The sequence below is a fragment of the Onychostoma macrolepis genome, chromosome 18, assembly GCF_012432095.1.
Source record: "Onychostoma macrolepis isolate SWU-2019 chromosome 18, ASM1243209v1, whole genome shotgun sequence".
In the NCBI taxonomy this organism is placed as follows: domain Eukaryota; kingdom Metazoa; phylum Chordata; class Actinopteri; order Cypriniformes; family Cyprinidae; genus Onychostoma; species Onychostoma macrolepis.
The window spans coordinates 19,463,627-19,477,777 of NC_081172.1; the positions used below are offsets into that span (position 1 = coordinate 19,463,627).

The 14,151-nt window shown below is 39.4% G+C and overlaps 1 protein-coding gene across 1 annotated transcript; it reads left to right on the top strand.

Annotated features, from left to right (window-relative positions):
• Positions 1 to 5,166: 5,166 nt before the first annotated feature.
• On the top strand, positions 5,167 to 8,684 carry LOC131524696 (extracellular calcium-sensing receptor-like). The gene is made up of 6 exons (XM_058751964.1): positions 5,167 to 5,372; positions 5,620 to 5,905; positions 6,231 to 7,043; positions 7,137 to 7,367; positions 7,508 to 7,631; positions 7,771 to 8,684. Exons 1-6 carry the CDS (start codon positions 5,167 to 5,169, stop codon positions 8,682 to 8,684), a joined length of 2,574 nt encoding a protein of 857 aa, XP_058607947.1.
• Positions 8,685 to 14,151: the final 5,467 nt, after the last annotated feature.

The window sequence follows — 14,151 nt, forward strand, 5'->3', positions numbered from 1 at the left end:
GTAGTTTTCAAGAGTTCACTTTTGGGCTCAGTTGAGAATCTCCATAGGGTTCAATAGGCCCATCTAATTGCTGAAACTATAAATGCAGTTTTTTGTCATTTTTCCCAGCCAGATGGCCTCAGAGACCCTCAGTGACCTAGTTCCTGATGGATAATGAAAACAATATATGCAAATATGCAAATTTTCATTAAAAAATCCGGAATTTAAAGAAAAGAAAAGAAAAAATCAGCAAAAATTATAACAAAACCTACATAAATAATTATATATATATATATAAATAAATAGAGAGAAAAAAATTCAGGACTGAATTATTGAACTCTCCCTGTGTCCTGAGGTTAGTACTGTAGAACCTCCAGAGGTGGCGGCTACTGCTGCAGAACCTCCAGAGGTGTCAGTGGTATCCATTTATCAGCTCTCGTCCTGTCCTGTCACAGCTATGGAGGCCGTCTGTGAATCCTCGTCTTGTCCTGTTACGGCTATGGAGGCCATCTGTGAATCCTCATCCTGTCCTGTCACGGCTAAGGAGGCCGTCCGTGAACCTTCAGTCTGTCCTGTCACGGCTATGGAGGCCGTCTGTGATCCATCTGCCTGTCCTGTCCCGGCCAAGAAGGCCATATGTTGTGTTCTGTTTGTTCTGTCACGGCTATGGAGGCCGCTCATGAACTCTTGCCTTGTCCCAAATCGGCCACGGAGGCCAATAATGAATCTTCCTTTGCTCATGTCATGGCCTATGAACTGTTGTCCTGCCCTGAATCAGCTGAGGCGGCTGGTTATGAACTCTCATCCAGTCCTGAGCCGGCCATGGAGGCCAATTATGAACCATTGTCCTGTCCTGACCCAGCCGAAGAGGCTGCCTTTGAACTATTGGTCCCGTCAGTCACAACCAAGGAGGTTATTGGTGAACTTCCTGACCGTTGCGTTGCGCCTTTAGTGGCCATTCGTGAATCCTCATCCCTATCTGTCACAGCCATGGAAGCTGTAAATGAACTTTCTGTAAACCTTGTTCACCCTGTCATGGCCCCAGAGACCACAAACAAATTTCTTGTATGCCCCAGTCACTAGGTCACCCATGAACCCTTAACCCTGTCTGTCATAGCCCAAAGGTCTGCTTTGGAACTTTTAATCCTGCCTGTCATGAACCCCGGTATGAAACGATCACTCAATGTCTGCCCCAATAAACCCTGTCACTGACAATATAACCACTTATGGACTATCTGCCTGTCCTGTTTCTCCAAATGTGTCTGATGTTGAGCCATTTGTCTGTTCCATTCCAAGTAATGTGTCCGATGAACTTTCTGTTGGTCCTGTTTTAGTCATTGAGTCTATTGTTGTAAATATAAAATATTCTAGCTGAGCCCCAGCCGTGAGTTTTCTTAGGCGACCATTATTTTAGAACTTATAGCCTTATTGTTTCCATGGCGACGCGTCATGCTTGTCATGTGACACACCGCAGCCGTAATAGCGCTGTATGACACATGGATTGCTTTTGTTTCGTTTTTCCTTTTATTATTATTAATATTCACAAACATACTCGCTATATTATTAAATATCTGATATTCCGATTCTGAAATATGTGCAAGTAAATGTGTTTGGTTGTTTAAACACGTTTATAATGATCGTGTTAGTTGATCTATACCGGGTGATGGGCGCCGCCATGTTTGCTCGCGCTGAATCCAGCTGTGGGATTTACAACACGTACATTCATCCTCTCCTCCTGAAACACGTTAAAATAAGTCTCCAGTAAACTGGGAGAAGAGCAGAGTAAACTTTATTGTTACCTACACTATGTGTATATGATATCAGAAGATCAGGCCCTTTCTGACAGAGCATGCTGCACAACTTCTTGTCCAGGCCCTTGTCATTTCTAGGCTGGACTATTGCAATGCTCTTCTGGCTGGACTTCCGTCTAATACAGTCAAACCTCTACAAATGATTCAGAATGCAGCGGCACGACTGGTCTTCAACGAGCCCAAAAGAGCCCATGTTACACCTCTCTTTATCTCCCTGCACTGGCTACCAATCACGGCTCGCATCAAGTTCAAGACACTGATGCTTGCATATAGAACAACCACTGGCTCAGCACCCGTTTACTTGCACTCTCTATTAACAAACTACATCCCTCCAGAAATCTGAGATCTGCTAGTGAGCGACGCCTCGTGATACCATCACAGAGAGGCGCAAAATCACCTCTAGATCATTCTCATTCACCATTCCTGGCTGGTGGAACGATCTTCCCACCTCTATCCGGAATGCTGGATCCCTGTCAATCTTCAAGCAACAACTGAAAACTCATCTCTTTCGACAGCACTTGACTTCATCCTAAACTTAAAAAAAAAAAAAAAAAAAATTATCTTTACTTATTCCTTCCTTTGGTAGTTTGTATTTATTTGAACAATGTCTGAGACTTGGTGTTGCAAGCACTTCGTATGTCTGATTGCCTCTTCAAGATTAATCGCCGATGTATTCCCCAATTGTAAGTCGCTTTGGATAAAAGCGTCTGCTAAATGACTAAATGTAAATGTAAATGTAAATATCAATAAAACATGTCGTCAGATTATATTTGTAAGGATCATTATTGCTGCTTCCATAGACATCAGTGCATATTTTACAAACTATAAATGTATGGCTTTGCTAGTACTTATGTGTATTTAAATGTCTGAAATCTTAAATAAGCATTATATGGTTGAAAACACTGAATAAGTTATAATATTACAAGCGTCATGGCCTGATCTGGCTCCGCGCCAGAAAGCAGATTTAATTTCAGCAGTTGATGACGTGACTCACTGAAAGTTCTAATCACACCGGTGTGATCGACGCCCAGGGACCAGCCAAGACTGATCACACCGGTGTGATCGTACGCTCCAGGGACCAGCCAAGACTGATCACACCGGTGTGATCGTACGCGTTAAAGGGTTAATAGGTCTAATTATGAATTGTCTCTCTTGCCAGTTTCTGTCACTGAACTGTCTACTCCAACCAATGCATTTAATTATGAACTGTCTGTGTGTCCAGTTACAGTCGAAGGACCCAATTATGGACAGTCTGTCTATCCAGCTTCAATCACTGAGCTGTCTGCCAATCCAGTACCAGTCAATCCACCCAATTGTGAATTGTCTGTTGGTTTAAATTCTGCACTCAAATTGCATTCTGAATTATCTGCCTTTCGAGTCACTACTAATAAGCCTGAGTGGGAATTGTCAGAATGTGTTCCTGATTATGAACTGCCTGCTCGTTCAGTCTCAATCAGTGAGTCTGTTTATGAACTTCCTGCCCGTTCAGTTGTCACCAGGGAAACTATAGATGAACAATTTATGTCCCCTGCCTTGGCTCTTGGGGCCAAAAATGCTCTGTCTGTCTCGTGTGTCTCAGTGTTCCCTAGGTCCCAGTCCCTGCCATGGTCTACAGTTCCTTCTGCTCGGGTCTGGTGGTCCTCTGCTCTGCCGTGGTGGTCTTCTGCTCCGCCGTGATGGTCTTCTACTCCGGTCTGGTGGTCTTCTGCTCCGCAGTGGTGGTCTTCTTCTCCGGTCTGGTGGTCTTCTGCTCTGCCGTGGAGATCGTCCGCTCTGCCCTGGTGGGTTCCTGTCCCGTCTGCTCCACCCTGGTGGACTCCTGTTCCGTCTGCTCTGCCCTGGTGGGCTCCTGCTCTGTCGGCCCTGTCCTGGCCTCTGGCTCCGCCATGGCTCCCTGCTCTGTCGGTTTCACTCTGGTTTTCTGCTCCGCCTTGGTGCTCTGTCCTGCCGGCTCTGCCTCAGTCCCCAGTCTCTCCACTTCCACATGGACCTGGCAACTCCATCCCTCCCCCTGTTCCACCTCCGCTCCACCGCCCTCCTGGATTATATTGACATATAATGTCAATATAAATCATTATATTATATATAATGTGGGGGGGGGGGTGTTGGGGGCTCTGTCACAAATCTGGTTTATGAACTTCCGTTCATTCACTACAAGAGGTCACTCTTCCATCATACTGACTCTCACACTGCACAGAGTGTTACACTTACTTCAGTTCCCACAATCCATTGCACTCGTTACACGCACTCAGCTGCAGCCAATCACACACCTTACATAAGCCATGGACTTCCTCTCTCTCACTTCCGAGTATTGTAAGCACATATTGCTACCCTAGCAGATAGTTACTTTATGGAGCCTGTCAATGTTTTCATAGTTATAGTCTTGCCTTGCCTGTTTCAGATTGTGTTTGCCCCTGCCTGGATTATTTCTGTGTACCTGGCTTATCTCTCTTTGCCTTGCCCTGTTGGATACTGTTCGCTGATCGAAGATCCACGCTTGTCCTAGGAATACTCTTTGTCTTGCCTTATCTATGTCTGTTTGCTGTGTATCGGCTTGAATAAAGCCATGTCTATGAATAAAGCCCTGCAGATGGATCTGCACGTCTCATGTTCTGATCATTCCGTAACAATTAGCATATTAGAGTAGTAATATGTACCCTTAAGATAGTAAACTGTACTCTTGTAGTTCTAATATGTACTGATTAGGGGCAAAGACGGTTAAAATGTGTCCCTGGGTGCTGCCCCAGTGACAAGTTGTACAAATTGTATACTTTTTCTTTTTTCTTTCGTTTTCTGACAGTGTTGACCTATTTTATTTGATGAGTTTGAGAAATGCTCAGAAGCACTAATTTTAAACAATGGGTTTGTAAAATGCCCTTTGTGAGTGTCTCTCAAGTAGTATTGTATGCTTTTGCTTGTCTCATCTGTAATACAAGATATTTAGTTCTTCACTACTTTTATCAGCTATTTTAATTAAAGAGCACATAATTATGGTGGTTTAAAGTTAACATCACGCTCTGCATGTTTATTTCATTTTATTTTTTCAGTGCATCTAAGAATGCAGCTATCTTCTCTTTTATAAATAAGGCAGCTGTTACTAATTTAGTATATATATTTTTAAGTTGTATATTTCTTTCATTTATCTGTGCTTTTGTAATTACTGATGCATAAGGAGGTTTGGGATTGGACCCAAGAAGAACAAAGTTTATTGAACTCTTTTTCTGTCAGTCATCTTAATTGCTTTGTACTATTGGCCAGGGATGGTAAACATGCATTATATGAAGCCAAATGTTGCACACTGGGTTATACATCAACCGATTGTATTCATCAACACAGCCTCAACTTCAGCAAGGCATTTAATATGTACTTCAGAGTCATGTTGTTGCTTGCAGCCATTATGATGATTATCACCTGCACTGTGAGTGCTGCACAACCAAAATGTAAAGCTTATGGGACAGATGAACTCCTTCATTTCTCAAAAGAAGGCGATGTCTCTATTGGTGGCATTTTTTCATTCCACCAAAATCCAGTTGGTGTAAATCCAATGCTCACGACCAATCCAGGAAACATCCGGTGTAATGGGTAAGATAGTGGCAATACACTCATTTTATATTACCTAATAAGAAATGCTTATTTACAAAGATTGTAATTTAATATAATGAAAGAATAATAATTAATGTGATGAATGACTTCACTGTAATAATAATAATAATAATTATTATATATATATATATATATATATATATATATATATATACATACATACATACATACATATGTACTGTATGTGTGTGTGTGTGTGTGTGTGTGTTTATTATCATCCCTTCAGACTTGATCCTGGAGAGTTGCAGTATGCAATGACAATGATTTTTGCCATTGAGGAAATAAACAACAGCACAGATATTCTTCCTGGCTTCATGCTTGGCTACCGTGTCTATGGCTCTTGCCCAAGCATCTCTCTCTCTGTTGGAGCATCACTAGCTCTGATGAATGGGCAAATGGAAGCAGAGGATAGCTGTGTAAGTCCCTCTACTGTGCAAGCTGTGATTGGAGAAACTACATCAACATCCACCATAGACATTGCAAGGACCATGGGTTCATTTAAAATCCCTGTGGTAAGTCAAATGTTTAATGTTTATTTTTATTTTTATTAAATAAAGATGATTGAGACATTTCTTGAACTAGTAACAATTTACTGTGTTTAAATTAGTGTTTATTTATTATTCTTTCATAATGATGTAATTGTTGTTCTTAGTCTCCAGGATACAATTATGTTAATGTTTATCCATGTTGAAACACCATAAACATTACTGTCTTAAAAAAAACATCAAAAGCACAGTTTTTGTTCTAATTTTCTAGTGTCGGACATCAATCCTTCCAGAGTTTTAATGGAAGCTTAATAATTTCAATAAATTCAATTTCTTTTCTTTTTTTTCCCAGCTTAGCCATTCAGCAACTTGTGCATGTCTCAGTAATAGACAACAGTATCCATCCTTCTTCAGGACTATCCCCAGTGATTATTACCAGAGCAGAGCTCTAGCTAAACTGGTCAAGTATTTTGGCTGGACCTGGGTTGGGGCTGTGCGAAGCAGGGGGGACTATGGCAACAATGGAATGGCCACTTTTCTAGAAGCAGCTGAGAAAGAGGGCATCTGTGTCGAATACTCTGTGGCCATTTACAGAACTGATCCAAGAGAGAAGTTTTTGGAAGTCATAGACATTATTAAAAAATCAACATCTAAAGTCATAGTGGCTTTTGCAGATGGCAATGATTTAGACATTCTCACAAAAGAGCTTTACTACCAAAATGTAACTGGCTATCAGTGGGTTGGAAGTGAAGGTTGGATCACATACAGATATGTAGCGACCCCAATGAATTATGCTGTGGTAGGGGGAGCAATAGGCTTTGCTGTGCCGAATTCATATATTCCTGGATTGAAGGAATTTATTGTGAGTAGCCGTCCCTCCTCGAGACCAGGTAACACAGGACTGGTTGAGCTGTGGGAAAGTGTGTTTAACTGCATTTTAAATCCAAACACACACAATGCCTCCAAGATATGCAGTGGAGAGGAATCTCTAGCAAACACAAACACACGTTTCACAGATGTGTCTGATGCTAGTCTGCTAAACAATGTCTACAAGGCAGTGTATGCTGTTGCCCATGCTATAGAAGGACTTCTGACTTGTGACAAAGGGAAGGGGCCATTCCCCAACAAGACATGTGCAGAGAAAGGGAAAATGCAGCCTTGGCAGGTGTGTTGTTTTGAAATTCTGCTCTGTGATTTTCTGTAATTTAAAACTGATATTCAAAGGCCATAGGTATTATAATATCACCATTCTGTATAGGTGCTGCATTATCTGACCCAAGTGAACTTTACAACCAAAAATGGAGAAAATGTTTACTTTGATGAGAGTGGTGACCCAGTTGCGCGTTACACTCTGGTTAATTGGCAGATAAACTATGAAGGAATAATAACATTTGAATCAATTGGCTTGTATGACGCATCCAGGCCAGAAGGACAACAGATTCAAATGAAAGATAACATTGATCCAGTCTGGGCAGGAAACCAGAGAAATGTATGTATGTAATAAATAAATACATACATACTGTACATACATAAATATAGCAAGCTTTTTGCTTAATAGTTTTGTGCACACTAGTTCTTCTCAGACTGTTTATGTAAATGTTTTGCTTTGTGTGTCTGTGTGTGTTTTAGGTCCCTCGGTCTGTATGCAGCGAGACCTGCCTTGCAGGCACTCGCAGAGCCTTTCTGAAAGGAAAACCCATTTGTTGCTTTGACTGCATTGACTGTGCTGATGGAGAGTTCAGCAACACCACAAGTGAGATGGATAATCCTCTCTTATTAACAGTGACACTCATCATGTTTCTGTCTGGTCAGCCTAAAATCTGTATGGTTAACTGTATGGCGTTGTCTTAAAATAATGTTGTTTCCTCTTGTTAAATTGTCTGTGCTTTCAGATGCAGTAACATGCGTTCCATGCCCACTTGAGTACAAATCAAATGGAAACAGAACACGATGTGAACTCAAAAACACTGAATTCCTGACATATAAAGAAGTAATGGGTAATGTACTAGTGACATTCTCTTTGTGTGGTGGATGTCTCACAGTCACAGTTGGGTTGATTTTCTTCTACCACAGACATACACCAATAGTAAGAGCCAACAACTCAGAGCTGAGCTTCCTGCTTCTCTTCTCACTCACTTTGTGTTTTCTTTGTTCTCTTACTTTCATTGGTCAGCCCACTGAGTGGTCCTGTATGTTGCGTCACACAGCATTTGGGATCACTTTTGTCCTCTGTATCTCCTGTGTTCTGGGGAAAACAATTGTTGTGTTAATGGCCTTCAGGGCTACACTTCCAGGAAGTAATGTCATGAAATGGTTTGGGCCTCCTCAACAGAGACTCAGTGTTTTTGCTTTCACTCTTATACAAGTGCTTATTTGTGTGATTTGGTTAATAATATCACCCCCATTTTCCTACAAAAACATGAGCAATTACGAAGACAAAATTATTCTTGAGTGTAATCCAGGTTCAGCTGTTGGTTTCTGGGCTGTGCTGGGTTATATTGGCCTACTGGCTATCTTGTGCTTTATTCTGGCTTTCCTGGCTCGTAAACTGCCTGATAACTTCAATGAAGCCAAATTCATCACATTCAGTATGCTCATATTCTGTGCTGTATGGATCACATTTATCCCAGCCTATGTTAGTTCTCCTGGAAAATTTACTGTAGCAGTGGAGATATTTGCTATTTTAGCATCAAGTTACGGGATGTTGTTTTGTATATTCATTCCTAAGTGCTACATAATTTTACTAAAACCAGACATGAACTCTAAAAAACTTTTGATGGGTAAAGCTCCTTCAAGGGTTCTCTGATTAAAATGACTATTTATTATTACATGTTGATATAGAGTAAAAAAAAAAATCCATGGATAAAACTTGTTAATTTTCTTTTCTTAAAATGTTTAAAATATGAGCTGTCAGTGCTTGAAATTTCTTGTCAACTACACGCTTACATGTGAATCTACAGTTAGATTGAAACAATAATTAACATAATATTAATTACACTGACATGTTAAAAAAAAAAAAAGATTAAAAAAAAACAGACAGAGGAGATCAAATGTCTCAAAGAGTTAGACAGCCTCTGCATTTTTTGCAAGCTGTCAAGTGCACCATAAGCTAGCTGTAGCTAGCTAGCTCTCTCTCTCTCTTTGATATGTCCTGCTCCAACTTCAAATTTCATAGAAAAGTGATTATATATATATATATATATATATATATATATATATGTGTGTGTGTGTGTGTGTGTGTGTGTGTATGTGTGTGTGTGACCCTGGACCACAAAACCAGTTTTAAATTGCACAGGGATAATTGTAGCAATAGCCAAAAATGCATTGTATGGGTCAAAATTATAGATTTTTCTTTTATGCCAAAAATCATTAGGATATTAAGTAAAGATCATGTTCCATGAAGATATTTTGTAAATTTCCTACTGTAAATATATGAAAACTAATTTTTTTATTAGTAATATGCATTGCTAAGAACTTCATTTGGACAACTTTAAAGGCGATTTTCTGAATATTTCGATTTTTTTTTTTGCACCCTCAGATTCCAGATATTCAAATAGTTGTATCTCAGCCAAATAGTCCAATCCTAACAAACCAAAGCTTATTTATTCAGCTTTCAGATGATGTATAAATCTCAATTTTGAAAAATTTACACTTAAAGGGATAGTTCACCCAAAAATGAAAATTCTGTCATCATTTACTTACCCTCAAGTAGTTCCAAACCTGTATGAATGCCTTTGTTCTGCCGAACACAAAGGAAGATATTCTGAAGAATGTGGGAAACAGAGCAGTTCTGGGGCACCATTCACTTCCATAGTATTTTTTTTTCCTACTATGGAAGACAATGGTGCCCCTAAACAGCCTGGTTACAAACTTTATTCCAAATATCTTCCTTTGTGTTCAACAGAACAAATAAATTCAAACAGGTTTAGAACTACTTGAGGGTGAGTAAATGATGACAGAATTTTCATTTTTGGGTGAACTATCCCTTTAAGACTGGTTTTGTAGTCCTGCGGGGTGAACCGCAAAAATTGACGTAACGGGTGGAATAATATTGACGTGTCGGGTGCGGTGCGGGTGCGGGTCGGACTGTTGACAGGCACGGGCGGGTTGCGGGTACAATTATAACCAAGACTATTTCTACTTAATCCAGTAAATGCTGATAGGCAGCTCCTTTCAAATTGTCGCGTGCTTGTGTTTGCGCACTCTGTCTGAAGACCGGGCTTCTACAGCGGGATTTGCAAACACTGCGTACTGTAGCCAATCGACAGCTGTATTGACATTGATTGACAGCTGTAGGTCTAGTGATTATATTAAAAAGCTGGTCAGCAGAAGGAAGCATGAAGTGCTCCAAAATTTCTTGTTAAACGGGTGCAGTGACTTTGGTTTTCAAAAAACACAATGGACCAACACCAGCAGATGACATTGCACCCCAAATCATCACAGACTGTGGAAACTTAACACTGGACTTCAAGCAACTCGGGCTATGAGCTTCTCCACCCTTCCTCTAGACTCTAGGACCTTGGTTTCCAAGTGAAATACGAAGAGGTATCATGAGATCTGAAGAGGACCACTGGGCAACAGTCCAGTTCTTCTTCTCCTTAGCCCAGGTAAGACGCCTCTGACGTAGTCTGTGGTTCAGGAGTGGCTTAACAAGAGAAATACGACAACTGTAGCCAAATTCCTTGACACGTCTGTGTGTGGTGGCTCTTGATGCCTTGACCCCAGCCTCTGTCCATTCCTTGTGAAGTTCACCCAAATTCTTGAATTGATTTTGCTTGACAATCCTCGTAAGCTTCGGTTCTCTCGGTTGGTTGTGCATCTTTTTCTTCCACACTTTTTCCTTCCACTCAACTTTCTGTTAACATGCTTGGATACAGCACTCTGTGAACAGCCAGCTTCTTTGGCAACAAATGTTTGTGGCTTACCCTCCTTTTGAAGGGTGTCAATGATTGTCTTCTGGACAACTGTCAGATCAGCAGTCTTCCCCATGATTGTGTAGCCTAGTGAACCAAACTGAGAGACCATTTTGAAGGCTCAGGAAACCTTTGCAGGTGTTTTGAGTTGATTAGCTGATTGGCATGTCACCACATTCTAATTTGTTGAGATAGTGAATTGGTGGGTTTTTGTTAAATGTGATCCAAAATCATCACAATTAAAAGAACTAAAGACTCAAACTACTTCAGTCTGTGTGCATTGAATTTATTTAACACACCAGTTTCACAATTTGAGTTGAATTACTGAAATAAATGATATTTTCCACGACATTCTAATTTATTGAGATGCACCTGTCGGTGTTACCAGTTGGTGCCATTATCAAATGCATGTCGCTTTTTTATTAAAGCTTCTGCTAAATTACTAAATAAATATAAATGCTATGTTTCACTGTGTTCTTTTTTAAGTAGGTCTTTTGTAAGGAGCTCATGATCTGGTGTTTTCAGCATTTGAGAGGGCCTCGGTTCACAGTAAATCTCTGCATCTGCTGTGATTTTGTATTTCTTATAACTTGCAAGACATGTCAACCATCTTCCCAAATTTGTAATGAGAATTGTTGGTAACACTTTAAAATACGGTGACACTAATATGCATTAATTCATGCTTAACAAATGCACAGCTAATCATGAGTTAATGTGTAACTCATGAAGAACTAAACCATTTATTAACAATTACTGCATCAGCAACAAATGAACATTCTAAATGATTCATAGAGTAAGTAATCAATAAATTGTTATCAGTTAAATGCGTCATAATATACTAACTACCTAATAACTTATTTTCTTAACTAATGAAGTAAATTCATATGTTAATTACCACATTGGGTTGAAGCCATGCCTTTAAACTTCCAGTTGTCTGCTTTAATTAATCATTAGCTAATGATTTGCATGGGTATCATTATGTTATGACTTTACTTGTTGAGGCACTCAACTAACTAACTAATTCAAAATCTATATCCTCAATGACATATTAGAACCTGGTCGAAAAGAACGCACACACATATTTAACTTAAAAAAACATTCCACTGGAACTGAGCTTCAGTCATCAACTCGTAAAAGTTACAAATGACCAATCCAACGCTCACAGTATCTGACTAAGCTTCCTGTCGGTTCTCCTTATCATCTCATGAAGCTGGGAGGAGAACATCTGGCCATTCTTTGAAGCACAGGATTTTCAATGTTGGTCTTGACCAGTTTACCATAAATAAAGTCGAATAAACAGACAGTACAAAGAACGGGGAATCTGGACATGCTCCATGCCCAGATTCTCCCTAAATTCCCTATCTGCTTTTGACCGTAATTCAATGATGGTATCAACAAGGAAAGACAGATATATGTTAACCAGACTTGAACAAACCTACAGCACAGACATCCTGGTGACCCCAGAGCAAACCCCCCTTTTTCAAGTTGCATTCCAAGACGATGCCGTCTCTGGTGCTCGGACATCAAAGACACTCTAGTCACACAGAGACGGAAAAGACTGCTGCTATTAAAAGCAATATATCCAAGAGACAATACATATACGAATGTGGTATTTTATGTTTCATATATCTGACTGTAGTTATCAGAACTTATGATATTTTAATCTGTGACTTAAACCATTTAGTAGGTAAAATTATAGGTATTCAATATATAACTATCTCATGTTTGGTATTAAATTTCACGTTATGATGAGTCCAGTACATTGAAATAGATGAATGTTGACTTTTATCTTCATAAGGTATGATTATAACACTTTCTAGAAATCTGCTAGGATATTGTGGCTTAGGTGACATATTTATGAGCAGATAATGTATGCACGAAGTTTGAGTCGTGTGGAGCGTGGCTCCTCCCTACAGAGACAATGTGATTGGGTCAGACAGTGACTAGGATGGACTTAATTCTGTCCGATAAAACAGACACCCCAACTTTGAAAAGAAGCTCAGAACAAAGAACGGGGTGAACAACTGGTGAACTTGCAAGAGACTTGGCTGAAAGTCTGGGCGTTGCCCCCCTGATCGTGCTGCGAAACATCTGGCTGATCATCAAAAGACTTCAACATTCTGGCCACATCTGACCAAAGAAAACTTGCAAAGTTGCGGCGTAAGATCTTCAAACTCGCTATTCGTGCGCTACCAGAGTCATCAAATCCAAAGGAGGAATCCTGAGTGACGTCACGCGACAACAACACGTCAGCAGAGAAAGTCCTGGGTTTCACTCCAGCAACCCTTCAAGAAGTACCGCCTTCAATTTCAACGCACAGCAAGTAAAACAGACAAATCTCTTATTCACTGAAGCTGGTTGAATTGAATGAATCGTTAAAAGATAACAATAACTGAGTCTTCCGTTTGTGACGTCCCAATAAGGTCGTCCTTAATTCTCAAGAAAAGAGAATAGTTACCTTCCTTCAAACTGTTTTGATCTTGCCATAATATGTGTATGTGTGTGTGTATTTGTTTTGGTTATTTGTATTGTGCCTTAGAATAGTAAATAAACGCTCGATTCATTTTTAATGAATAGTCTGGTGCCTTGATTTTCAAATCGTTAAACTATTTGCCATAGATCGTGTTACCTGTTGCTCAGGCAAATTTCCCAATAAATTCTGTATTCTTATCAATAATAAGAAGCATTGCTGAATGTATACTTTATTAATACTCGCTGGACGAGTTGTTAATAAGGTATAAATTATACAATTTTGATTAATATCAATTAATCAGATCAAAACCGAATTTCTAAGATTTGGTTCCCTAAAGCTAAAATTTATAAATGAAGGATAAAACCTTTCATAACGTTACATTAACAATTAGTTAATAGTCATGTGCCTCAACAAGTAAAGTCATAACATAATGATACCCATGCAAATCATTAGCTAATGATTAATTAAAGCAGACAACTGGAAGTTTAAAGGCATGGCTTCGACCCAATGTGGTAATTAGCATATGAATTTACTTCATTAGTAAATAAAATAAGTTATTAGGTAGTTAATATATTATGACACATTTAACTGATAACAATTTATTGATTACTTAATCTTTGAATCATATCGAATGTTCATTAGTTGCTGATGCAGTAATCATTAATAAATGGTTTAGTTCATCATGAGTTATACATTAATTCATCATTAGTTAAGCATTATTTAATGCATATTTGTGCACCCGCATTGTAAAGTGTTACCGAATTGTTTATAAATCTGTTTTCAAGAAAAGAGAAGCTTTAAGGTCCCTTTACACTTTTCAAAATAAAAGCTCAATAATTTATTGATTGAACGCATGGAAGTATGAAAGAAAAATGTAAAAAAAAATT

Excerpts from the sequence above, each read along its gene's own strand:
- LOC131524696 (XM_058751964.1), top strand. The coding sequence starts at position 5,167 with ATGTTGTTGCTTGCAGCCATTATGATGATTATCACCTGCACTGTGAGT. Across the intron at positions 5,906-6,230 it reads GTTCATTTAAAATCCCTGTG|CTTAGCCATTCAGCAACTTG; the intron begins GTAAGTCAAATG and ends TTTTTTTCCCAG. Across the intron at positions 7,044-7,136 it reads GGAAAATGCAGCCTTGGCAG|GTGCTGCATTATCTGACCCA; the intron begins GTGTGTTGTTTT and ends CATTCTGTATAG.